This window comes from Myxocyprinus asiaticus, chromosome 25 (assembly GCF_019703515.2).
Source record: "Myxocyprinus asiaticus isolate MX2 ecotype Aquarium Trade chromosome 25, UBuf_Myxa_2, whole genome shotgun sequence".
NCBI classification, from domain to species: Eukaryota; Metazoa; Chordata; class Actinopteri; order Cypriniformes; family Catostomidae; genus Myxocyprinus; species Myxocyprinus asiaticus.
This window is the reverse complement of record NC_059368.1, coordinates 40,923,650-40,948,869: the sequence shown is the minus strand read 5'-3', so window position 1 is coordinate 40,948,869 and position 25,220 is coordinate 40,923,650. Positions and strand designations below refer to the sequence as shown.

Below are 25,220 nucleotides of genomic sequence, written 5' to 3'. Positions count from 1 at the left end.
TAGAAATGGTAACCAAAATAAACCTATAACACATGAGGAAGGTGTGTGTGAGTGTGAGTGTGAGTGTGAGTGTGAGTGTGTGTGAGTGTGTGTGAGTGTGTGTGAGTGTGTGTGTGTGTGTGTGAGTGTGTGTGTGTGTGTGTGTGTGTGTGTGTGTGTAAGGAGTGACGCACACAATATGGCGAACGTGACTCTCGTGAACGTGAATTTCCGGCCAGAGAATATGGCCGCGATTGTGGGCGGAGAGAAGCAGGTTAATGGCTTATGCCCGTTTACCTCGTGTCTCCGCTTGTATGATAACTTAGGGACAAAGCTGAGCTTTATCACGAAGTTATCTACTAGCCAAAAGTGTGTGCGAGAATGTTACAACACAGCGGATCTCATTCGTGATAACAGTACGTTACAGTAATACCTTAAGTATTATTAGCAGCAATGAGTGGACTCGGCGGTCCGTAAATTGTGGATTGCTTGGCGGTCTCCTTCGGATCCGTTAGAGTGTTTGGTGGAACACAGAGTAATCTCAATTCTCGAGATGGAGATTGTATGGCCACAGTTTCAAGTCGGATGTGCCACAAGGCTACACCTGAGAGCAGCGATGAGCTGCGTCTACACACGGCGAGCAAAGTTGCTGGAAGCAATGCCCAGATGGATCTCAGAGGTATTTCTACTCCTGATGACGTCATGGTTGGGGGCGTTCTGTCATGTGCCTCATCCATTAGGAGTTGAGAGTTCGATCCTTTAGTGAGCAAGGCTTCATGGGATTTGTAGTCTGTTTTGGACTCCCTTTGTTTGATTTTGGCGCGGTTTTTATCAGTAAGATTTATGACTTTGTGTGTGGGCCTCAGTCAGGCTTTTTACGACTGTGTTAGGCCTGCCTTTGTCTTATAACTGAATACATGAGGCCCAACATTACTCACAAAAAGGACAAACTTCTAAAATTATTTGTACGGTAAATAATTATTTGTTATATTTGAGTCTGTGATGGCTCACGCCACACTTATGCGAAAACCAGGCTACAATCGCGCCGCGCAAAAGACCCGCCTGCATTTCAGACAAGAAGAATATTTAGTGCTTAAAGAGCACTGAATGCAAGATTCATTTAATTTAATTTGCTTCAGCGGCCCGACATTCACAGAATTTTTAATTCAGCAAAACCTGTGAAAACTTCTCCCGACAGAGTGGCTAGTAATAGCAATGACGTTACCCGCCACTGCCGATTTCTACCCACGTTTGGCAGGTAGGTGTTTTTGTCAAGCCCTGGATGTCACTGTATTAACAAGCTAGTTGTTCAGGGGTGCATTTCCCAAAAGCACTGTTAGCCAACAATGGTCGCAAGTTCCATCATTACCAACATATTTCAACGAAACTGTAGTTCCAACAAACATGTAACAACAACAGCTCTTTAACCTGTGGTTAGAAGCATTGTTCCTTATTAGTTTGCTTTATGGATATAATTTGACATCGCTGAGGCTTCTATATCTTTCTTTAATTCCATATACATATCTTTCATTCTAACAAGACTTTAACCACGTTTATATGCAATTAAGAAAACAATTTTTCTGGGGTTTCGCAGAAACTGGCGTTCTAAAATGTCCCATAAACGCGAATGCAGCCGTTTAAGGGATTAAAGGCTGTTAAGAGAAAGCACTTTATCACACACGGTTTCTGTCGGAGAATCAGGGCCATAGCAAGGAATTCTGGGCCCCTAACTGTATATTGCTCTGGGCCCCTTACCTGTGAGCCCCCTGGACCTTTGGGCCCTGAGAATTGTTACCACCTTTCAACCCACTAGCTACAGCCCTGCGGAGAACACTGCTTTTATGTGTTTATGTTAACGCATAAGTTAATAATAGTTTTTGTAGAGTTCACATGTGCGTATGTGCTCAAGTGTATCAGGGGAACACTGAAGTATGATGTAGAGGGAAAACCTCTGCATGCCTCTTTCTTCTGCAGCTTTCTCACACTGAACAGTTTTCTGGTGTATGTGTAAATGAGCTATTATAATTAAATATTTGCGGAAGTTATTACATCACCCTCTTAGTAATGTCATTAACGACAGCTAAACCAACGTGGTTTGAACAATGAATGTGCAACATAGTTACTGAGGTTTCGGGAAACAGTTGTGACTAGTTAGTTAATTTCTACATCGATGCATCGTACTATGGTGGTTACTCAGTGAGTTACGTTGTTGTTCGGGAAACGCACCCCAGTTTAATTGCATACACAACAGATTTAATGTAAATGCGATTGTCACTACCTGAGTTTATCAAGGGCCCTATGAAATCTTTTTCTTAATCAGTAATGTTTCTCAAAAACCATGATTTCCATTAGATTTTTTATGAATTCCATATTTTAAAGTGTAATTAAATTGTATCTAATAAAATTAATACATTAAAACTTTAATCAAATCAAAATAAAACAATTAATTTCCAACATAAAATTGCATTATTTTTTTTTTAATCAAATAAAGTGCTCTTATACAGATCCTCACAGCATAATCCAAAACAACATTGGAGTTATTATCATTATTATTATTATTATTTTATATATAATATAAATAATGTACAGATTTTGCTCTTATGGAAATAAATTGGTACTTTTATTCAACAAAGTGGCATTCAACTGATCACAATGTATAGTCAGGATGTTAATAATGTGAAAAATTACTATTACAATTTAAAAAAAAAAAATTCAGAACTTCTTAAACTACTTCAAAGAGTTCTCATCTAAAAATCCTCCACGTGCAGCAATGACAGCTTTGCAGATCCTTGGCATTCTAGCTGTCAGTTTCTCCAGATACTCAGGTGACATTTCACCCCACACTTCCTGTATCACTTGCCACAGATGTGGCTGTCTCGTCTGGCACCTCTTACGCACCTTACAGTCTAGCTGATCCCACAAAAGCTCAATGGGTTTAAGATCCATAACACTCTTTTCCAATTGTCTGTTGTCTAACGTCTATGTTTCTTTGCCCACTCTAACCTTTTCTTTTAGTTTTTTGTTTCAAAAGTGGCTTTTTCTTTGCAATTCTTCCCATAAGGCCTGCAGCCCCGAGTCTTCCCTTTACTGTTGTACATGAAACTGGTGTTGAGTGGGTAGAATTCAATGAAGCTGTCAGCTGAGGACATGAGAGGCATCTATTTCTCAAACTAGAGACTCTGATGTACTTATCTTCTTGTTTAGTTTTATCTGAGCCAGTTGTCCTTTGTCTTTGAAGTCTGTAGTGTACACCTTTATATGAAATCTTCAGTTTTTTTTTTTTTTTTGGCAATTTCAAGCATTGTATAGCTTTCATTCCTCAAAACAATGATTGACTGATGAGTTTCTAGAGAAAGCTGTTTCTTTTTTTTTGTTGCCATTTTTGGCCTAATATTGACCTTAAGACATGCCAGTCTATTGCATAATGTGGCAACTCAAAAACAAACACAAAGACAATGTTAAGCTTCATTTAACAAACCAAATAGCTTTCAGCTGTGATATAATGGCATATAATGATATGATGGCAAGTGATTTTCTAGTACCAAATTTGCAATGTAGCATGATTACTCAAGGATAAGGTGTTGGAGTGTTGGCTGCTGGAAATGGGGCCTGTCTAGATTTGATCAAAAATTACTTTTTTTTCAAATAGTGATGGTGCTGTTTTTTACATCAGTAATGTCCTGACTATACTTTGTGATCAATTGAATGCCACTTTGGTGAATTAAAGTAACAATTTCCTTCAGAAACAGCTAAATCTGTACATTATTCCAAACTATTGCCCACCAGTGTGTGTGTGTAATATATATATATATATATATATATATATATATATATATATATATATATATATATATATATATATATATATATATATTATATACTGTATTATACAATATTGTAATTATTACTGATATATTATATATTAGTATGTTATATTGTTATTACTATTATTAGTAGTAGTGGTAGTATGTAGAATATTACAATTTACTATATAGAATATTTCAGTTTACTATTTATATTTCTGTCATAATTGCTTCAGTTTCACATGTTCAGCTAATTCGAGCAAATCCTTTTCAGTTTCTGTGTTTTTGATGGTAGTTTCTCACCTCTGGATAAACAGGTAGGCCTCTGGATATTGCCTAATGTGATAAATAACCGCTATGTGGAACCATTGGGTAATAGCTCTTCTTGAGTGTTGAGTTTAGTAAGTATTTTTTGGACACCTTAGTCTATGTCTACGTTAATCCGGATACATTTGAAAGTAGCGATTTTGTTTTCGAAATGCTCTCCGTCCACACTGCCATTTTCAAGCATTTTCCAAAAGTTGCTCATCCACATTGAAACATAAAAATCTTAAGTCCTCTTACTGGGCTTGAGAAAAATCGCCGTTGCATGCATGGTCTGAAATGCAATTGTCCTCGTGTTCCGTCACCGGACACCAATTCCAAGTAAACTTCCCATCACCTTTGAAGGAATGCAATGTTAATGTTGTTCAAAGTAACATTTATCTTTAACAACGCTATCAAAGTGAATATCAGGCAGAACAATGCCACTACAACAGGAGCCACCATCTTGATTGTTTTTGTTGAATGGATCACATGACAGTGTCACATGACAACAAATACGTCATCGTTTTTAGCTATATCTGTTTTCCTAGTCCACACTACATCGTGAAGACGGTGTATTCAAATGTATCCACTTGGGAGAGCTTTTTCAAAAAGCTCAGTTTTCGCTGATAAAAACCCTGTCTCGGTGTGGACGAAAGGCCAAAACGTAGAGAAAAAGATGCATTTTCAAACGAAAACTTATTAGTGTGGATGTAGCCTTGGGTAACTGATGAGAACTATCACTTAAAAGTTTGTGTTAATGTTTAATTTGGAGACTTGCAGAGCATCTCATTCATGTAAACACATCTCCTCCCAGAAACATCCTCTTTCATCTTCTGTTTTCCTCAGAATTCTCTTATTCAACTGTGAGACTTTTAAAAAGGTTGAAGGAGCTGAAAAATATGTGATTTTACTCTTTACCATGTACGTATGGCCAAAGTTACAGATGAACTGTTTGGAGGCCATATTTGGTGATGAGTTCATTCAAATTCCCTACTTAACCTGCTTCTTCACTTAACCGTTACAGTGATTTACAGACACATATACACAGTCGTAGCATAACGTCATGTCACCAAATGTGCGTGTCAATCACAGTGAACTGCACATCCCCACATCTCTGGCTTTGCCAGACTAGTATTTACCCTGGGAACTAAAGAAAACCAAAGCAATGCATTTTGCTCACACTACATTGGTGGACAATGATTATTGTTAGTTTCTCATATGTGGCAGCTCTTTTTCTTCCATTGGCCCAGTGTTTCTCTCTTTGGGGTCAGAGAATGCAGCTGCTGTCTCTCAGCAGGGGGACTGAGGGTGGAGGATATTCAGGACTCCGTAACTTTGCCCTTTGACCCCTCTTTGCCTTCACTCTTTCTCTTTGAGTTTTAGAAAGGACTTCTACCCCCCACAAAGAGCCTCTTTTCATATCACAGTCACACAAACAGTGGAGTTGTGTGTGTTTCCCACCTCCCTTGTGACTGCTTTCAAGTGTGTTAAACTAGAATTTACAATGAGAAAAATGTCTGTTATTCAGACATGGTTTGCACAGAGAGTCAAATGCATTCTCAATAAAATCTGAAGTCGTATTTTGTCGAATCTAACCAAAAGATGTCTGGGTCATATTTCCCTGCAAAATCAAAAGAAAAGATTGTACTTTGTGTAAAGAAAGTTCTTGGGCCATCAAGATTTTTTGTATTGACACATTTCATAACAATTAAGGACTTTGAAATCCCTAAATTCTCATTACTGTAACTGTGAAATTCCCATTATGATTTAACTTTTTTTTTAACATATGGAAATTACTTAATTAGTGACCTCTCCTGTAAGTAGTTCACCCAGAGAGTTCAGATGTTTTACTTTTCAGTTTTGTTCTATTCTTATTTTTCTAAATGATGATTCTTATTACTGAAATACAATTTTTTTTAATTTTTTTTTTATTAAAATCTGCATAAAGGTAGTACAGCAAATATAAACACGAGGTATAAATACTTTGCCATTTATATAATATATAATTATTCTTTCAGCAATACAGTAATGAGAATGACATTTTTTGTATTACAGTATTGAAAATATGGGGGAAATATGGAACTAGAACAATGTCTGAAGTATTTTAATTTTGTTCATTTGAATTGGAGACATGACATATTTTATGCATTTGTATTTAAAAAAAATAAAAAAAAAAAAAAAATATATATATATATATATATATATATATATATATATATATATATATATATATATATATATATATATATATACATAAATTTATTTATTTATTTATTTTTAAAGGTGAAATTAGCAATATGTATTTAGATTGATAATTTTAACCTGTAATTTTATAAATTCTGAACTCCAAATGCAAATCTCTCAAATTCAGACTGTAAACAAACTAGGCCAATGGTCAAGTTTCAATGTTCCACAGGAAAAAGCAGAGATTATCAGTATAGTTTAATTTAGCACTTCATTGATTGTCACATCTAGAATTCAGATTCAAATTCTTTAGTAATAGTTCTAGCTCTATAGAAAAATAGAATTTAGAATGCAAATAGAAAATGGAATGCAAAAAAGTCTTAATGGCCCTAAAACAGCTTCATTTTCTTATTTTATTCTTTTGATTGTACATTTTTTAAATATAACCTGGAAATGTTTGTGAGATTTTCCAATTTTCTTACAATAAAGATTTGAATTTAACTTTTTTTTGTTATGAGTGTTACAAAAGATGAATATGAGATCATACATAAGTTATATTGCAGACATTATTTGCACCAAGTGGTAAGTTGCACATAACGTGCCGAGAGACATTGTTTTTTAGCAAACACTTGCTGGGCTATGTCAGACTCAACTCGTGCTGTTAGTGTTGGTACTTTTATTTTCTCAAACACATCTAGAGTCTAATCACTTAAGCCAGTGATTCTAAACTAATGGGTCGCGAGACTGTTCTGATAGGGTCACGGATAGCAGAGATAAACAGTGCTAAATGCATGTAAAAAAAAATGCAACTGACCATATAATTGCGGATATTTAGCATAGCAAAATAAACAGGCTCTTAAAGGAGACCTATTATTGCCCTTTTTCCAAGATGTAATATAAGTCTCAGGTGTCCCCAGAATGTGTCTGTGAAGTTTCTGCTCAAAATACCCCACGGATCATTTATTATACCATGTTGTAAATGCCTCTTTTTAGGTGGAATCAAAAACACGCTATTTTTGTGTGTCTCTTTAAATGCAAATGAGCTGCTGCTCCCCGCCCCCTATTATTATACAGACAGTAAGCGTAAAAATAACGACATAGCTCTGGACTCCGTGAATACAATGGTACAATGGTAAAAAGAGACAATGGTAACTTTAGCAGCATTAGCCGTGGAATCAGCTAACAAGCACATTCGGAAAGGCGATTTGCAAACATTCACAAAGTATAAAGTGCGATACTAAAGCTGGAACACAAACAGTTGGTACTGATCCATGCTTGAGAATCAAATTTTTGGAAAATCCTGCTTTATATTTGTGGCAGCGGGGGCATGGTCGAGCACCCGTCCGGAGAGAAAGCGGTAAGGGCGCTTACACCTGAGCTAAATTATGTCTAACACCTGTCTCTAATTCCAGTGAGCTGGGGAGAGTGGCATATATACAGCCACGCCACCATCTGAAGGAGAGAGAGAACGACACATCAGTCCAGTGTTGGCATGTGTCCTGAATGTCAAAAAACTGCATGTATTTTAAGAAGTTTATGTTTATGGAGAGTTTTTGTTATTGGCGAAGCTATCTGAGTGAACCCAGGAAAACACTAGAGAGAGTGTACAGGCTGTGCAGAGGGCAGAAAATAAAAGCCTTACTTTGACGGTGTCTGAGCTTCCCGACTCATCCTTTCCCGTGCAACCTTCACAATATTGATCCTCATTCACAAAGCAGTCCGGTGTAAAATGATTTGCACAAACATACACAAATTTTGGTATGTTTTGGGGCATATTTGCTTCAAAAACAAAACTTGTCCGCTGCGTCTTCAGTGGCTCTGATGCCGGGAGTACATGAAGACTCTTATGTTCACTTTTACAGCCAACAACAGAACACTTATGACGCTTACAAAGCCGAGACATTATTCTTCTCACCGTAGCTGCTCCAGCACAGAAAAAATGGTGGACTGTGTGTAGATCACTCAGGGGAGGATCTATGATAATAGGGTGGAGTCCGTCACCAGTCTTCACGTCAGAGCAGAAACGAAAACCAATCACTTTGAGACACTGTTTTAGATTAATAGAAATATAAGAAAGAAGAGTGGGTGGACTTTTAACATTGTAGGGTGGTTGTGTACACACACTGCTGACTCACATTTATGTTCAAACACCATGTAAAAGTGAATTTTGCATAATAGGTCCCCTTTAAACTTAAAAGGGAGTTGACAGCACTTCCCAAATCTTTTGTTGTTGAAGAAAATATATGCATCTTCAGTATTTTCAGGGTTCCCACGTGTCCTGGAAAACCTGTCATTTTGCAATGCAGTTTTGCAGTTTTGCAGAAAAAATTATTTCGTATAATAGTATGGTTTTACTACGTTGCTAACAAGGTGTCCATTATATGTACAAAAACATGGTAATGATCAGGATTTAGAAGTTTTGGGTCCAATAATTAGTACCACTGTTTTGTTAAGAACGAGTAGAAGGAAATTTCTAGCCATCCAATCTTTGATATCATGCTAACTTGGAGAATTGGGAAATTTCGTCAGGATTCATGGAAATATAAATTTGGGTATCGTCGATGTAACAGTGAAAACTAATTCCACGGCTCCTGATAATGTCTCCCAGGGAAGGCATATATAAAGAGAAAAGTAGAGGCCCTAAAACTGATCTCTGTGGCACTCCATACTTAACTTCTGCTTGATCAGACAATTCCTCGTTTACACAAAGTGGTAGCAGTCAGATAAATAGGACCTAAACCAAGCTAATGCCTGTCCACAAATGCCAACATAGTTTTCAAGCCTATCTAAGAGAATGTCGTGATCTATGGTATCGAAGGCAGCACCAAGATCTAAAAGCACTAGAAGAGAAATGCAGCTGGGATCAGCTGATACAGTAAGAGCAAGTCATTTGTAACTGATAAGTGCCATCTCTGTACTATGATGGGGCCTATATCCTGACTGAAATTCTTTACAGATATTATTTCTCTGTAAAAATGAACATAGTTCAGAGAACACTACCTTTTCTAGTATTTTCGGCATAAATGGGAGATTTGAGATCGGTCTATAATTAGCCAACTCTCCAGAATCAAGCTGTTTTCTTGATAAGCGGTTTAAAAACTGCCAGCTAGACATTTGCTGATATTCAATAAGGTATACCATAATACTTTACATGTACAATATTGTTATCATGTGTCACGGCTCCAGTGAGTTTGTCAGTTAGTTTTGTATGTTTTGTTATTTTCTCTCCCTCATGTCTCGCAGGCGCGGCCGGCATGCATGATCAGTGTTTCCATGGGAAAATTGATTGTTCCCGGGGGAACACTGATCATGCCACTACTTAGCGTGCCGAGCAACACCTGTTCTCCTCTAATTCACTCCCTTCTTAAGCCCTTCGTGTTCTCAGTATCTTGGCTAGGTTGTTGTTTGGTGTGAAGTAACTTACCTCACCCTCTGCCTAGTTTGTCCTGTCTCGTGTATCTGTTTGTTGCCCGCATGTCGGGTGTGTGGTTGCCTTCCAGTCCGCAACTTGTTAGCTGGGTTTCCATGGAGAATACCTTGTCTTTGCCCGCGTGTCGGGAGCTAGATCACCTTACCCTGCTGGGGGTATTTCTGCACCTCACTAAGCTTCAAAGGAGGATTCCATGAATCGATTCCTGACTTCCACAACACACACTCATTCTACGAACACACTCTTCACGGATTGCGTGCTTCACGGACTTCTTGGCCACACTCTTCATGGACTTAGCGGCCATGGCACGCATGCTTCTCAGTCATTTCTCCCCGCTGCTGCAGCCAGTGCCGGGATCCTCAACATCTACAATGACTGCTCATATTTATTGAAAATAAATCCTTTGAACTGTTCCTCTGCATTTGGGTCTGTTTGTCTCACTATTGCTCGTTACATCGTGAGCACTTCAAAATACCATGAAAATGTCTAGATAAACTATTAACCAAATTGTTTAGATTTTCTGAATGCACTGTAGAATTTCCATCAATAAATCAACATTACCATCACTCCAACTCTTACAGTAATACTGTAGGAAGACATACGAAATTACTAGGAAACTCTAAAATGTATGTTTCTTTTTCAATTAAACTTTTCCCTCAAAATGTTACCATTATTGTTACTTGTTCATTTGCAATGAAAATATACCGGAATAAATTAGATAAATGCTAAATAGAAGCATATGACTTTTGAAAGCCACCATGTCTCTTTAAATCTTATATGGTTTGATCTTTGCAAAGTTACTTTCTTTGTGATCTTTTAATTTAAAAATACAAAACAATTAACAAAATCTTGTAATTAAGAACAACAATAAAATGAATTCTTCTTTCAACCTGTTTTGTATTTCAGTACAATACCCTGACAATACTATATACCGTGATAAATGCCTCAGCAATTATCTTGATATGAAAATTTGATACCATCACATACCTACTGTCAGCTTAAAGTTTCTTGGGACATGGTGAGGAGTTAATAAAAATAAGAAGAGGTTCTGAGGAAATACCTCTTTCAGTAGCTTAGTAGTTATGGGGTCTAACATACATGTTGTAGCTTTTGATGCTTTAATAAGTTTTGTTAGCTCTTCCTGACCTATAACTGTGAAGGACTGAAGTTGCTCATAGGGAATACTATGAAACACTGTCTTCTGAGGTGCTGTGGCAGACGGTTGCATAATTGTAATTTTGGTTTCAATTTTATCTGTAAAGAAATTCATAAAGTAATTTCTACTGTGCTGAGATCTGTTTCAGTCGAAGCTTTGTTTCTTGTCAACTTAGCTACGGTACTGAAAAAAACACATAGGATTGTTGTGGTTATTTTCTATGAGTTTTCACAAATATGCAGACCTGGCAGCTTTAAGAGACTGTCTGTAGCTTGAGACACTATCGTTCCATGCACCGCAAAATACCTCTAATTTTGTTCTCTTCCATTTACGTTCCATTTTTCGAGCTGCTCTCTTGAGAATGTGTGTGATCACTGTACCATGGTGCAGGGCTTTTCTCTTTAACTTTCTTTAATCAAAAGGGGTTGAAACTATCTAGAGTGCTAGAGAAAATTGTATTCATATTTTCTGTGACTACCTCAAGTTCTTCTGAACGTTTTGACATACTGAATATTTCAGACAGATCTGGAGGATTATTAGTGAAGCTATTTTTAGTGGTCGAAAGAGTAGTTCTGCCTGATCAATAACACGGCATAGATTGAGTGACCTTAGCTAAGCGCAGCATACAAGAGGTGAGGTAATGATCTGAGATGACATCGCTCTGCGGCAGAATTGCAATATTATCAACATCAAATCTATGTTAAGTCTAGCATATGATTATTGCGATGAGTTGGTCCTGTCACATTCCCAATAGATTTGAGAATATCAATAAATGCTAATCCCAATGTATCATTTTCATTAGCTATGTGAATGTTAAAGTCACCAACAATTAAAGCGCTTTCCACAGTAACTACTAGATCTGACAGAAAATCTGCAAATCTGACAAGGAAATCAGAGTATGGCCCGAGTGGTCTATTTATTGTAGCAAGAGCAAAAGACAACAGAGATTTTTATTTTTTAATTTTTTTAACCAGACGATGCACATTAAATATTGTCACTTCAAAAGAATTAAACTTGGAGTCTGACCTCTGAGTAACACCAAAAACATAACTATAAATTGTAGCAACACCTCCTCGACCCCTCAGGTGAGGCTCCAGTTTATAACAATAAACTGGGGGAGTAGACTCATTTAAACAAAAAAATGTATTAGTTTAAGCCAGTTGTCAGTCAAACAAAGCGAATCCAAACTATGATCTGTAATAATTTCATTTACAATAAGTGCATTGGATGAAAGCGAGTCAAATACACAGATCGTTTTGTCACTCCCGGAGGCTGTGCATTGTGAAACAACGTCAATGGTTAACTGTCATGAACAAATCCTTGTCACATACTTTTCTCTGCTCATCTGCTGTCATCTCTGCTTTGCTCCAACAAAGTATTGATAAGTATTGATATAGTGCAAAATAAAAAAATTTCGTCCAACATTTCTGGTGATTCGGCCTTCACGTCTCAGGATGTGAATTAATTTTTATTAATTTAAAGTCTGCTTATACTGCGGTTACCACATGTAGTATTTGGAAAACATGGATGGAATCACGAAATCCAGTCATAAAAATTACATTAGCTATATAATGCCATGGAAAATGACATATTTGGATGAAAATTAATATTTAAATGCACAATTAATCAAATAAAAATTGCAATACTGTATGTCCTAGTGTGATAATTAAACTGCAAAAGTCTGTGATTTAATTTAATATATATGTAATCTGCAAGTGATGCCTGGTTCAAATTAAATGTATGAAGCCGGCCGCTCATACACTGAAAATATTATCATGATCATCATTGCGCGCTCTGTGTGTGTAAGCAGAGCAGAGCACTCTGAAGTGCCCAGCACACACAGACTATGTATTATTTAATTAAATCACAGCTTTACAGTGATTAATAATCACACTGGGCCATATAGTGAACTGCTTATCTGGAGGTGAGAAACTACCGTCAAAAACACACAGAAATGGCAAAAGAAAAGCTTGATTTGAATGGACATGTGTTTTTGCTTAAATATTACACTTGTTGGTCCTGGAAATGTCCTGGAAAATTGTGCCTTGAAAAGAGTGGGAACCCTGATTTTTTGCAAAAAATTGCATCAAATTAGTCTGATACAAGCAAAGACAATTTACATGATATGCCTCAAAAACATGAACCAAACTATGCAAGGTAATAAAAATATCACCTAAACTATATTACATACGGGTTCACTCACAGTGAGGTTTATGCCAACAACGTTTAGTGTGGTGAATTATTGGTTGCCAAGATTAATATATATATATATATATATATATATATATATATATATATATATATTAGAAGTTAATTAAAGTTAAGTAAATAAATAGTACCTAGTAAATTAAGTTACTATTAATAATAACTAGGGCTGTCAATCGATGACAATTTGTAATCAAATTAATTATAATTTAATTAATTGAATGAATCGCAAATGAATCTCATATATAAATATTTGCTTTGAAAAGCCCTCAAATAACTATAATTCAGTATGTAATAATTAATTATATATAGTTATATTTAAATAATTATTAATATAATTGTTCAGGTCATTATAATGCATTACAATATTGTGGCAGATAAAGCATTGATAAAGCAATACAAAAAGTGGCTTTATATTATACATGTATATTTAATATTTTATACTGTATATTTCCATATTATTGAACATAAGCCTATTATTGGCCTACAGTCCACAGCAATCCATTTTCCAATTGAATTCGTCAGTCTAGATAGAGATAGATTTATTATAAGGGCTTTTCTAAGGATGTGTCGATGCACATCTGCATCAGCCGGATACTTTTGGTGCATCTCACTTTGGTTGTGTTGCATCACAAACACAGCATTTTTAGGTCACTGTGTCAAGTTAAACACTTTGAAATTGAGAAAACTCGAGATCCCTGCATTCAGAATTACAGCCATAATAATAATTTATAATAATAACATTTCAGTGTTTGATTTTAAGGACACTTTTTTGTTTATTTTTCTGCAATTAACAATTTTAGATCACCACTTGGTGTCTAATGTAAAATCTGTTTCCTTAAGAAAAACCACTGAGTTTATCACAGTACAGCAGAATCTTCAATCCCTGTGAATGAACACAACAAGATGTGTGCAAACTGCAAATATGTTAGTTACTCTTAAATTGCACTGATGTGCTCTCAGATCAGAATTTAAAGGTAACTTGCAACTGTACATGAGAAATACTGAGGCAAGGGACTTGTCAAGCCACTACTAATATCTTATATTGACTTAGTGTCTCAATGTTGTCACACTCTGTTTAACACTATTTCTGAAAGAGTTTCATTGTGTTCTCGCTTTCTCTGTCACTCAGGGCTGGATGACAGTCTACAGCAATATGTTCTGAACTTTGAGAGAGAGAAGATAGATGGAGAGCAGCTTCTGAAGATCAGCCATCAGGATCTGGAGGAACTGGCAGTGAACCGCGTTGGCCATCAGGAGCTCATTCTGGAGGCTGTGGATCTCCTCTGTGCATTGGTCAGTAGTTTATCTGCCCACCAACTCACTCAGTCAGATGCCCCCTCCCCTGCTACACATCCAATCAGATTTCTGTCTATAGGGCCTTTCCCACTGGCAGTACTAAAGCCGTTTTAGGTACTTTTCCCTAGGACTAGTGCTTTTTGTCGCTTTTGCACCTAAGGAACTATAGTTCCTCGAAGCCGTTTTAGGGGACATTTTTAGCTCCTACATTGGGGTAGATACTTTTGGGGCATATAGGAACTGTGGGACTGTGGGTGGGGCTGCAGCCTGTGATTAGTCAAAAACCTGTATTGAGAAATGAGAGGAGCTCCACAGCCTCGTTAGTAAACAAACTAGCTGCTAGCCTGCTACTCAGAGGATTGCGCTAATTTTACAATTCCCTTAATAGAAGTAACATACAACAAACAAAGTGTTCAAAGAGAATCACCCGTTTCACGTGTGTGTGTGTGTGTGTGTGTGTGTGACTCCATGGGGAGACACGATTTGAGTTTTCATCGCATCTGTACTGTGAGACTATACAGAAAATAACGTGAATTCTGGATTATTACATCGACGGTTTCCTGGTATGACAGACATAAATAATGAGATGTTTATCGAGAGTGGGTAATTGAACTTTATTATTATACACTAAACCATCATTAAATCTAATTTACACGAGGGAAGTATTGTGTGCCTGTTACTGTGTGGTGTTAAGACGTCTTTTTTAAGTCAATGAGTGAGTATTTCGGTACAGTAATTTATGTTGAGTCATAAAAGCCTTTATTGTAAAATATTGTGTTGATAAATAGTTATATAGTGCATTTTCAATATGTTGTCTGCTGAGTTCAGTGTGTGCTGCACGGTTAAACGGCGCTTTTGCCGCCTCGTCTCATCTCTCCCTCCAGCTGCAGCACTGAGCACCACACGTGCGGCTCACAAGCCCATTTTAAACTGTAAGACACAAGCTGCGTCCGAAAACTGGTAAATGCTGCCTTCGGAGGCTGTATAAGGATGGATGAAGGTAGGATGAAATAAGGTGCTTTTTAAACTGTTCAGAGAGTTCCATTCATCCAAAATCACTGTTGTGTAAACCATTAACTGATAAGAGCTATGTTTTTCCGATGCAGCCAAAGTTTGTATAAACCAGCTCTAAACAAACAAAAGTGTAGCTTCGATCCCAGAGTCCTCCGTTGGTGTTGTTGATTTTGTTGTTGTTGTTGCTATTGAAACGCACATGCAACTAACGTCAGAATAAAAATGGTCGATACTAGATGATGTCACTAGTGGTTACTTTGTGAGTGGGAATGCAACAGGGGAAAAGTCTCCTCGGGTGTTCCGTTCCTCGTAAGAGTTCTCATCTATAAGGGAAAAGTACCAGGACTGCAGGTGGGAAAGGGCCTTATCAGGAAGTGTATACAGTGGCCCCAAAAAGAATTTGGACAAGGCACACTTAAAAATTTATGAACTTCATTGCATTAGATATAAAATATCAAGCCAAGTGGCATAATCAAACAAAAGACCTTTTCTTAGTACTAACTTCACTTTTCTAAGCCATTTTTGCAGTTACTTTTTAGGGATCACAATGAACAATTAGTTAGGTAGCGAAGCATACATATATAATTTTTTTTTAGCCATGGCAATGAAAATCACTTGGAAAAGTTGATCTTTAAACTATTCTGTTCCATTGCGTTCTGTCCAGCTGTTTTTGAACACAAGATTGTGTCTTATATAAATGCCCCCAGAGAAATGTGTCAAGTCAGGTGAAACTGAAACCAGCATAATTATACAGGGCTTCCAATTAAGACCGATTTGTCAACTAGTCATTCAGGCAACCCACCGACTTGTTGATTTTGAATTAGTTTTTTGCAGATTCCTGTTACTTTTACACAACTTGTCCCATGGTGGTTTTTAGTGGATGTATGAAGTTAGTTTCCCTCAAGTTCACACAGGTGTCCTAGCAGAGTAACCACATGTGTACTTCATCACATTAACTATGAACATGTTCCACTAACATTTGACAACCACAGTGTTCTAATACTTTTTGTCCTAATTTTGAGCAGTATATCTATTGTTTTATCATTTAAAACATAAAAAACTGTTTTGCTTGAAAAGTGTGTTTGTGCCATTTTCTGTAAAATTACATGCCGCTTGGTTTCAATTTTTTTTGTTATTTAATACAAAGACATTCACAGTTCTAATTGCGACTTAAGAATCTTAATACCTTTTGGGGCCACTGTATAAAATATGTTCTGACCTTTGCCCTCCTGTTTAGACTATTATGTGTGTATTTACCATAGTGTTAACCTATTAAATCTGAATCATATGCCTCTAAAATGACCGTATTTTTCCAGGCACATTAATCTGTGGACCATTAAAAAACGTTCGGACACAAGTAGCTTAACATTCTCACACAAATGCTGCTTATCTAATAACAGAAGAGAACGTTCTCCCCAGCATAAGCTTTGTTATATTGTAGGTGGAGGCTGTCCGTGAACAGGAAAGCAGATATTTCCCAGGCATTCCGATCAGCTGTTCCCTCTCACTTCCTTCCTAAGATTTCCTGTGATTTTTTTTTTTTTTTTTTTTTTTTTTTTTTTCTGCTCGCTTCCCCCTCCCCCCATTAACAGCATTAAAGTAAAAGTTATAATTCCTTTATAACTATTGGAATACAAATTCCAAATCTCAAAAATTCAAAATTTTCTTCTGTGGAATAAAAAAGGAGATTTAGCAGACTGTTTACACTGCTCATTTTCATACAAAGAAAGCATGTAGTGACCAGGGGCTGGTCTTCTGGTCCAAAAAGAAAATAGAAATAACATAAAAGTACCATAAAAGTAGTTCATACAACTTGTGCACATTATTTGAAGTCTTTTGAAACCATATGATAGCTTTGTGTGAGGGACAGACAGAGATTTAAGTCATGATGAAATAGAGGAACATTCTGTGTATATAAAATACATGCAGAGAGAGAGAGAGAGAGCGAGTATATGTGTGTGCTTTTGTCCAGTTAGTGGGCTCAGAATTGTAGGCAGTGCTGATTGTTATCGCAGAACCCATGCTTGCTGCAGCTCTGTCCCAACATTGTGCTGGATATGAATAGGGAGGGTCAGTTGGAACAAACAGTGTCCACTGCGTCCATTCAGAGTTCTGACAGGCCTGAACTCAGACAGAAACACAGGATGTTAAAATAGGAGACTGTACCACAAGAAGGCAGTGATAACATAAAAACATTCAAATAAACCCTCATTATCTGCTCCATATTATCTGCTTTCAGACCATGACTTTTTGATACCTAAATGTGGTTTTCTATCCAAAAGCCTATATGTAACACCATCAAATGTGTTTTAAAGGGATAGTTTTCCCCAAAATGAAAATTATGTCATCATTCACTGCCCCTCATGTCGTTCCAAACCTGTCTGACTTTCTTTCTTATGCAGAACACAAAAGGAGATTTTAGGCAGAAAGTTCACGCTGCTCTTTTCAATGCAAAGGTAACAAATGGGGATGGGTGCTGTCAAGCTCCAAAAAAGACAAAAAACCACCATAATCATAATCCATACAATTTGTACACTACATTTCAAGTCTTCTGAAGCCATACAATAACCTTGTGTAAGAAACAGACTGAAATATAAGTTGTTATTCACTGAAGATCTTAAAATCTCAATTGCACTTGCACATATTCAAACATTTGATGTCAGGTTGATGTCAGTGATTTAACCTGGGAACATTATTTCGGGCCCTGTGATCAGGGGAGTCATCTATGCTATGGTACCTATTCATTGGGCCTGGGAGAGAGAGAATTTAAGCAACGGCCCCTCCTGTGTGACTAGATGACTGTTCACAAGAATGTGAATGATAAACAATGTTTCCTGAGCATTTTCCTGACATCTCTTTAAAGCTGTAGTTCACCAAAATTTTTTAATTCTCCCATCATTTACTCCACCTTATGTCATCTCAAACTCTCATGACTTTTTTTTTTCTTTTGAGGAACACAAACTGAGATATTTTGATGGAGATATGCTGTGAATATATCCATACAATGCAAGTCAATGGGGTCCAACACTTCTAAGCTCCAAAAATGACATCATATCATATCTCTATGAAAATACTTTTTGCCTTTTTCTTATTTGTATGATGCAGGAGAAATAAAGTCATATGAGTTTGAGGCTGCAGAAGTGTGAGCAAATGATGAGTGAATCATAATTTTTATGTGAACTATTCCATTCTCTGTTCTACCCTGCAAAACAAGCTGAAAACAACATAAAACCTAAATCTAGCCTGAAATTAACCTAGCAGGGATCTGTAATGTAAAGGCTGGAATAGACATGACAGAGCTAGTGAGAGGTCAACTGTAGAATGTTCTGGAAGATATCTCCTAGAGAGCAGGAAACAGATGTCAGAGTGCCCCCCGCCCAGCAAACACACACACAAAAACTCATTCAGACAAACACACAGTAAGCTGTGCAGGAAAATATGTCACACCATTGTTCCAGTAGTTTCCGCCTGGCAGATTAACTCTGTATCATCCTTAACTCTGTGTGTCTGTCACGTCTCTGTTTATTTTTTAGGTTCTTTCATTAGCGTTAGCGAACATGCTATGTTCTTCAACTCTCTCTGGCTCTATTCCAGTGCAGTAAAGTAAAAGAACGATCCTTCATTTCCTTTCTCCATTTGGAAACAACAAAATCCACACTCCACATCATGGAAAACAGCAATAAAAAAGTACCAGAAGTATACTGGTTTTACCATGATTTGTTAGACATGATGTGGTCATAACATGGTAATTCCAGATTATTATTTAAAGAACCTTAACATGTAAATACCATAGTATATGAATATGGTTATTATTCAGTACCATGGTATATATCAAAGTACCATGGTATGGCCATCTGGTTCCATCACTGTACAATGGTACCACTTCAATAAACAACCGCCTTCAGACATCTAGGTTCCTTTAAGCCCCACATTGTTAACTGAGTTGCTGAACGTAAACTGGGGAGTGAGCGACATTATCCTCTCAACATCAAATGCTATGCACTTTTAAATGTTTGGTATACACAAGTGTATTAATATTTCAGTCTTATAAAGTATTATTTCAACTTTCACTCTGTCTCTATTGCTCTCATTTATCTCTCAGGTATTTTGCTGTCTGTATTGATGTTTTTAGTGGTTGCAGATGGTTGAGACGATTTGCCCCAAGGATGAGTCGCACTGAACATCTGTCTGGCTAATAGCACACCTAGCTTAGATCATGAGCTCTCAGAAACCAAACTTAGGCTTTAAAGGGATAGTTTACCCAAAAATAAAAATTCTGTACTCTTTTAAAAATGAACACTCAAAGTTCGTGCTTGCGCACATGCTGACCTGCACCACACCAGTTATTATGCCAAATGAAGTTCTTGTATGTCTTGTGACCAATTGTAAAAAAAATTTTAATGCATTTAAAGGGATAGTTTACCCAAAAATGAAAATTCTCTTATCATTTACTCACCCTTATGCCATCCTGTATATTACTTTCTTTCTTCTGCAGAACATAAATCAAGATTTTTAGAAGAATAATTCAGCTCTGTAAATCCATGCAATGCAATTGAATGGTGACCAGTCCAAATAGGACATAAAGTCAGCATAAAAGTAATCCATGTGACTTCAGTGGTTAAATCCATGTCTTTAAAAGCGATATGATAGATGTGAGGGTGAGAAACAGATCAATATTTAAGTCCTTTTTTACTGTAAATCTCCACTTTCACATTCTTTGGTATGACTTTCACTTTCATATTCAGCCACCCACTGGTTGGGGCTAGTCAAAGGTGGAGATTTATGGTAAAAAAGATCTTAAATATTGATCTGTTTCCTCACCTATTTTGTCATTCCTGAAATCATGGATTTAACCACCGGAATCATATAGATTACTTTTATGCTGCCTTTATTTCCTTTTTGGACCTTCTGAGATCTGGTCACCATTCACTTGCATTGTATGGACCTACAGAGCTGAGATATTATTTAAAAAATCTTCGTTTGTGTTCTGCAGAAGAAAGAAAGTTATACACATCTAGGATGGCATGAGGGTTAGTTAAGGATGAGAGAATTTGTATTTAACTATCCCATTAAGCGCCATGAGGGCAAGATTTTCAGTGAATAATGTTGTAAAGTTTGACCTGTTCCTCACACAAAGCTATTGTATGGCTTTAGAAGACTTGAAATGTAGGAATATAGATTTTTATGCTGCTTTTTTGTCTAGTTAGAACAACATGAGGGTGAGAAGATTATGACAGAGTTATATATTCCTTTAAGAACTTGTTAACGGACAGTGACTTTCTCTGAAACCGAAGGTAGCTGTCTTGCTTCTTTTTTTTTTTTTTCTCACCTTTTCTCCCCAATTTGGAATGCCCAATTCCCAATGCGCTCTAAATCCTTGTGGTGGCGTAGTGACTCGCCTCAATCCAGGTGGTGGAGGACAAATCTCAGTTGCCTCCGTGTCTGAGACCATCAATCTGCGCATCTTATCACGTGGCTCGTTGAGCACGTTACAGAGGAGACATAGCGCGTGTGGAGGCTTCACGCTATTCTCCGCGGCATCCACGCACAACTCACCACATGCCCCACCGAGAGCAAGAACCACATTATAGTGACCACGAGGAGGTTAACCCAACGTGACTTTACACACCCTAGCAACTGGGCCAATTTGGTTGCTTAGGAGACCTGGCTGGAGTCACTCAGCATGCCCTGGATTTGAACTCGTGACTCCAGGGGTGGTTGTCAGCGTCTTTACTCGCTGAACTACCCAGGCCCCCACTGCTGTCTTGCTTCTTAGTCAGTCAGTGACTCCTGGTTTCAGACTGGCTTCCAAGGCACCATGATGTCATGTCTAATGATCTAAAACCAATTTAAGTGAGCTTTAGAGATAATCAAGCAAATATTGAATGACTACAATGTTTATTGCTCAGTAGAAATGAAACAATAATTTGGAAAAACAGACATGGACACAATGGACACTTCAGAGGATGAACTAATGCAAACTCCAACCATAAGACATGGGATACTTCATATGCCACTGCTTGAACCTTGGACTTAGGATAGACTTCACCGAAATGACCAGCCGGTTGAACTGCGGAGCACCTCACTGATCTCTGCCTGCATCACCTTAGTCTAATGATGGACTATGCTCTTAAAATGGAATGCATAGACTATCAATTAATTGCCAACAAATGCCTACATCAGCCAACTAACAAAAGACATGCATCTCTGGGTGTGTTCACACTTGTAGTTTGGTTCACTTGGTCAGGACCAAAAAAGAAAATGATACATTTAGTCCTGGTTCGCTTAGCGTTCACACTGGCATTTTTAACACCGAACCTAATGATACAAAACCAAAGGCATCAGGAAAAAGTCACAACATGATTGGACAGCTTTTATGACATATATTTTTTGACGGAACTTGCCGATCATCCAAAACAATACTGGCAGATAGGCGAAATGTGCTCGTTATATTTATATATGTATGTGGTATTTTTACCAGCTGAGAACAAACGAAGAGCTAATAAAATGTGTAAAGGAGTCAAAACGGCAGGAATTCCTCCGTTGCACACACAAACGAAGATATGCTGCAAGGACGGCTGACGGCGGTTCCGACGCCTGTACCGAACTGTAATGGGCAACATAGCTCCTATGATTAGCAGAACCAGGTATGCTTGAGGTCAGTATTAGGCAAATTACTTCCTGTTTTTGGTCTGTTTAGACGTCTTTGGTCCATGTTGCGTTCATATATCAATCGAACCGCACCAGAGTTCGTTTGGAAGCGGACCGAGACCCACTATTCAGGCGGTCTCGGTCCGCTTGTTTGGTGCGCACCAAGGTTCGGATGGCAGCGTTCACACTTGTTCAAATGAACCACACTAACAGAGCAATCGCACCAGAGTTCGTTTTAATTTAACCAAACCTGCCAAGTGTGAACACACCCTAAGTAAACATCTGCAGTTAATCTAGGATGAACTTCAAAGACATTAGTCATTAATCTTACAGTTCATACAAAATCTTTGTTTAAACACTGTCGCTTAACACTTGCTTAGTTTAATAATTTTAAACCATTACTTGCACTGCATATAAATAACTAATATTGGCATTATATTCATGCTGTTTAGTCAGAGGGGAACTGGCCACCACAGTGAGCCTGGTATCTCCCAAGGTTATTTTTCTCCATTAACAAACATCTTATGGAGTTTTGTGTTCCTTGCCACAGTCGCCTTTGGCTTGCTCACTGGGGTTCTAAATACAATTGCTATTTAGTTATTTATTTTTATACACAATTTGCAATCATATTTAATCAAACTACACAATGATGACTCTAAGATATTATAGATATTACAGTTTCATTTAATGCATGATTTTCTGTAAAGCTGCTTTGGAAATATGTGTGTTGTGAAAAGCGCTATACAAATAAAAATGACTTGATTTGACATGAATTAATGTACAATTTTTTTAAATGCTCTGCAATTAAATTTCTTTTTAATTAAATTTCTTGCCTGTGTTCCAGTGAAGTTTCTCATATGGTTTATTTCTATCACAGTCATATATCATCTTTGATTCATCCAAAATCTCTGTACATTTTATTGACTTTTAAGTCCATACAAACAGCCTGTTGGTCAGTATCTGGCTGTGTCTAGAAGAGAGAGAGAGTGTTTTGGAATTCCTTTTAAGTCAGGCATTGACCATGTTTATGCATCGACTCTGACCAGTATGATGGAATGCAATGGGATTTTAAGCTGGAAAGGTTGTGAGAATGACCTGTGTGCTTTGGCCACTGTCACATGGAACTATAAATACCTGATATTTCACATTTCATATCATCAATGTGTTTTTCCAGGGGAAGATACACAGATGGGAACTGCTTTAGCACTAAGCGTGGATAAATGTGTGCTAGGCATTTATAAGTAGTGCTTAATAAGGCAAGCATCATTATTAATATTGCTCATACTTAAGGGTAGGAGTTGGCGAGAAACTTGCTCCTACTGTGGGGATTGTGCTAAGGACATTAATGATACTTCAAATCAAGGAATGTTGAGGTGAGGTGTGCTATTACTTTTCTAATCAATCAGACTTAGGTTTGCTGCCTGGCGGAAATCAAGATGGGTGAAAAAACCTATATGCTCCACCCCCCCTGGTTACAGTTGCTCGCTCTGACAAGCTCTGCAGAACTCCCCATAGGAATGAATGGGAGATTGCCGTGAATGGTGTGGTTTTTGGCAAAATATTCTCATAAACAGAATTTATAGTATTATTATGTGGGCTGGAATGAAGTGTGACATTGTAAGGCATATATTTAGCTGAAATTATTATTATTATTTTTTAAATTGCACAGTAATTTGAAAACTGTGCAGACTGTGAATCAGAATTGAGGCAAATGATCATCACAGTCACATAAAAAGAGAAAAGTGCAATATGATGGCGATTACACACCTAATAACATTAGTGTAAGTAACACACTAGAATACCGTGAACTCTTTATTAAATATTGCCTCTAATATGACCTGAAACATAACATAAATTATATTTAAAGTATTTAGCATTGTAACAGATGTTCATATTTTGATCAAAAGGAGGAAGCGGGGGCTTTATTTCTCACAGCTTCACAGTCTTTATATACTCCACTTTTCCGTGGTCACACTCAAATTGATGCTTTTTCAGCACAATACAGATCACACTCAGGAACACTCTGCTCCCTGCAGCTCTCTCTCTCTCCATCTCTTTCAGTGGACTGGGCCGTCTTTTATCTCCCCCGACTCTCATTATGAACATGGAAACAGTAATTAGACACAATTCATCTCAGGTGGATGTCCTTACTGCTTTCTCTCTCCCCAGACGGGTGCATGACCACGCCCTCAACTCCACATACCCCCACCGCCCGACTCAGGCCGGGGGAACCTTCCGGACTGCCCGTTCCCCCACCTTTACCTCTGGTAGTCCACCAGAACCAACACAAAGAAATGCCCGCGTTCTGACCGTTCTAATGACCCGACGAGGTCCATGCCAACTGGATCAACGTCCCCACCTCCATCACCAGGCACTGTTCACGGAAGTGTCCCAGCTCCCCGCAACTCCAACAGACCGGCCCAAACCTCACGCCCACACAAATGGCAGCGGCTTCCCCCACCTGAGAGGAAGAATGGGTATAGCTGGTGGAGAGAGAGACTGGAGTGTTAGTAAACCCCGAGGCTGGGGCACTGGTCTTGGGGGATTGTTCCACCGTTTCCGGGGGATAGGTTGGAAAGAAGGAGGGGAGGGGGTGGGGGAGGGATCACAGAGATAGAGAGAGGGGGGCTCGCTGGCCCCCGGGTATGCCACTAAATGGTCCTCCGCCAACTGCACTGCTTCATCCAGCGACGCCGGTCGGTGGCACTGGACCCACTCTGCAGTTCCTTTCGGTAGTTTGTAGATGAATTGTTCCAGTACCACGAGATCGATGACACCCCCGACATCACTGGGCTCCTCGGCCAGCACCCACCGCCGGCAGGCGTCACGGAGCTGTTGAGCGAAGGCAAGCGGGTGGCTGAATTCGCTCAGTGTCAGGGTTCGGTTGACTCGCTACAGGATGGCTTTCTTCAGCTCAGGGTACCTCAGAAGGTTGTCGACAGAGTTGTTGGGCCGCGAGTTGGGCCTCCCCGGTCAGCAGTGGTAGGAGTTAGACTGCCCATTGCGTCTGTGGCCATTCCAGAGTTTGGGCCGTGTGCTCGAAGAGCTCAAGAAAGGCCTCTGGCTCATCTTGCACCCCCATCTTCGCCAGCATCACATGGGAGTTCGCTGCTGCCGGGGTCGCGGCATGTGCCCCACCGGGGTACCAAGCTCCGCAATGCCCGTCGGTCCTCTTCTTGGCCTCGAAGAAGCG

General features: G+C 38.3%; 1 protein-coding gene across 1 annotated transcript in view; it reads left to right on the top strand.

Annotated features, from left to right (window-relative positions):
* cnksr3 (cnksr family member 3) overlaps positions 1–25,220 on the top strand; it is an 82,956-nt gene that overhangs the window by 17,922 nt on the left and 39,814 nt on the right. Inside the window, exon 2 of the mRNA XM_051654797.1 lies at positions 14,196–14,359. Within this exon, the coding sequence (XP_051510757.1) occupies positions 14,196–14,359 (164 nt within the window). The remainder of the gene's footprint in view (positions 1–14,195; positions 14,360–25,220) is intronic.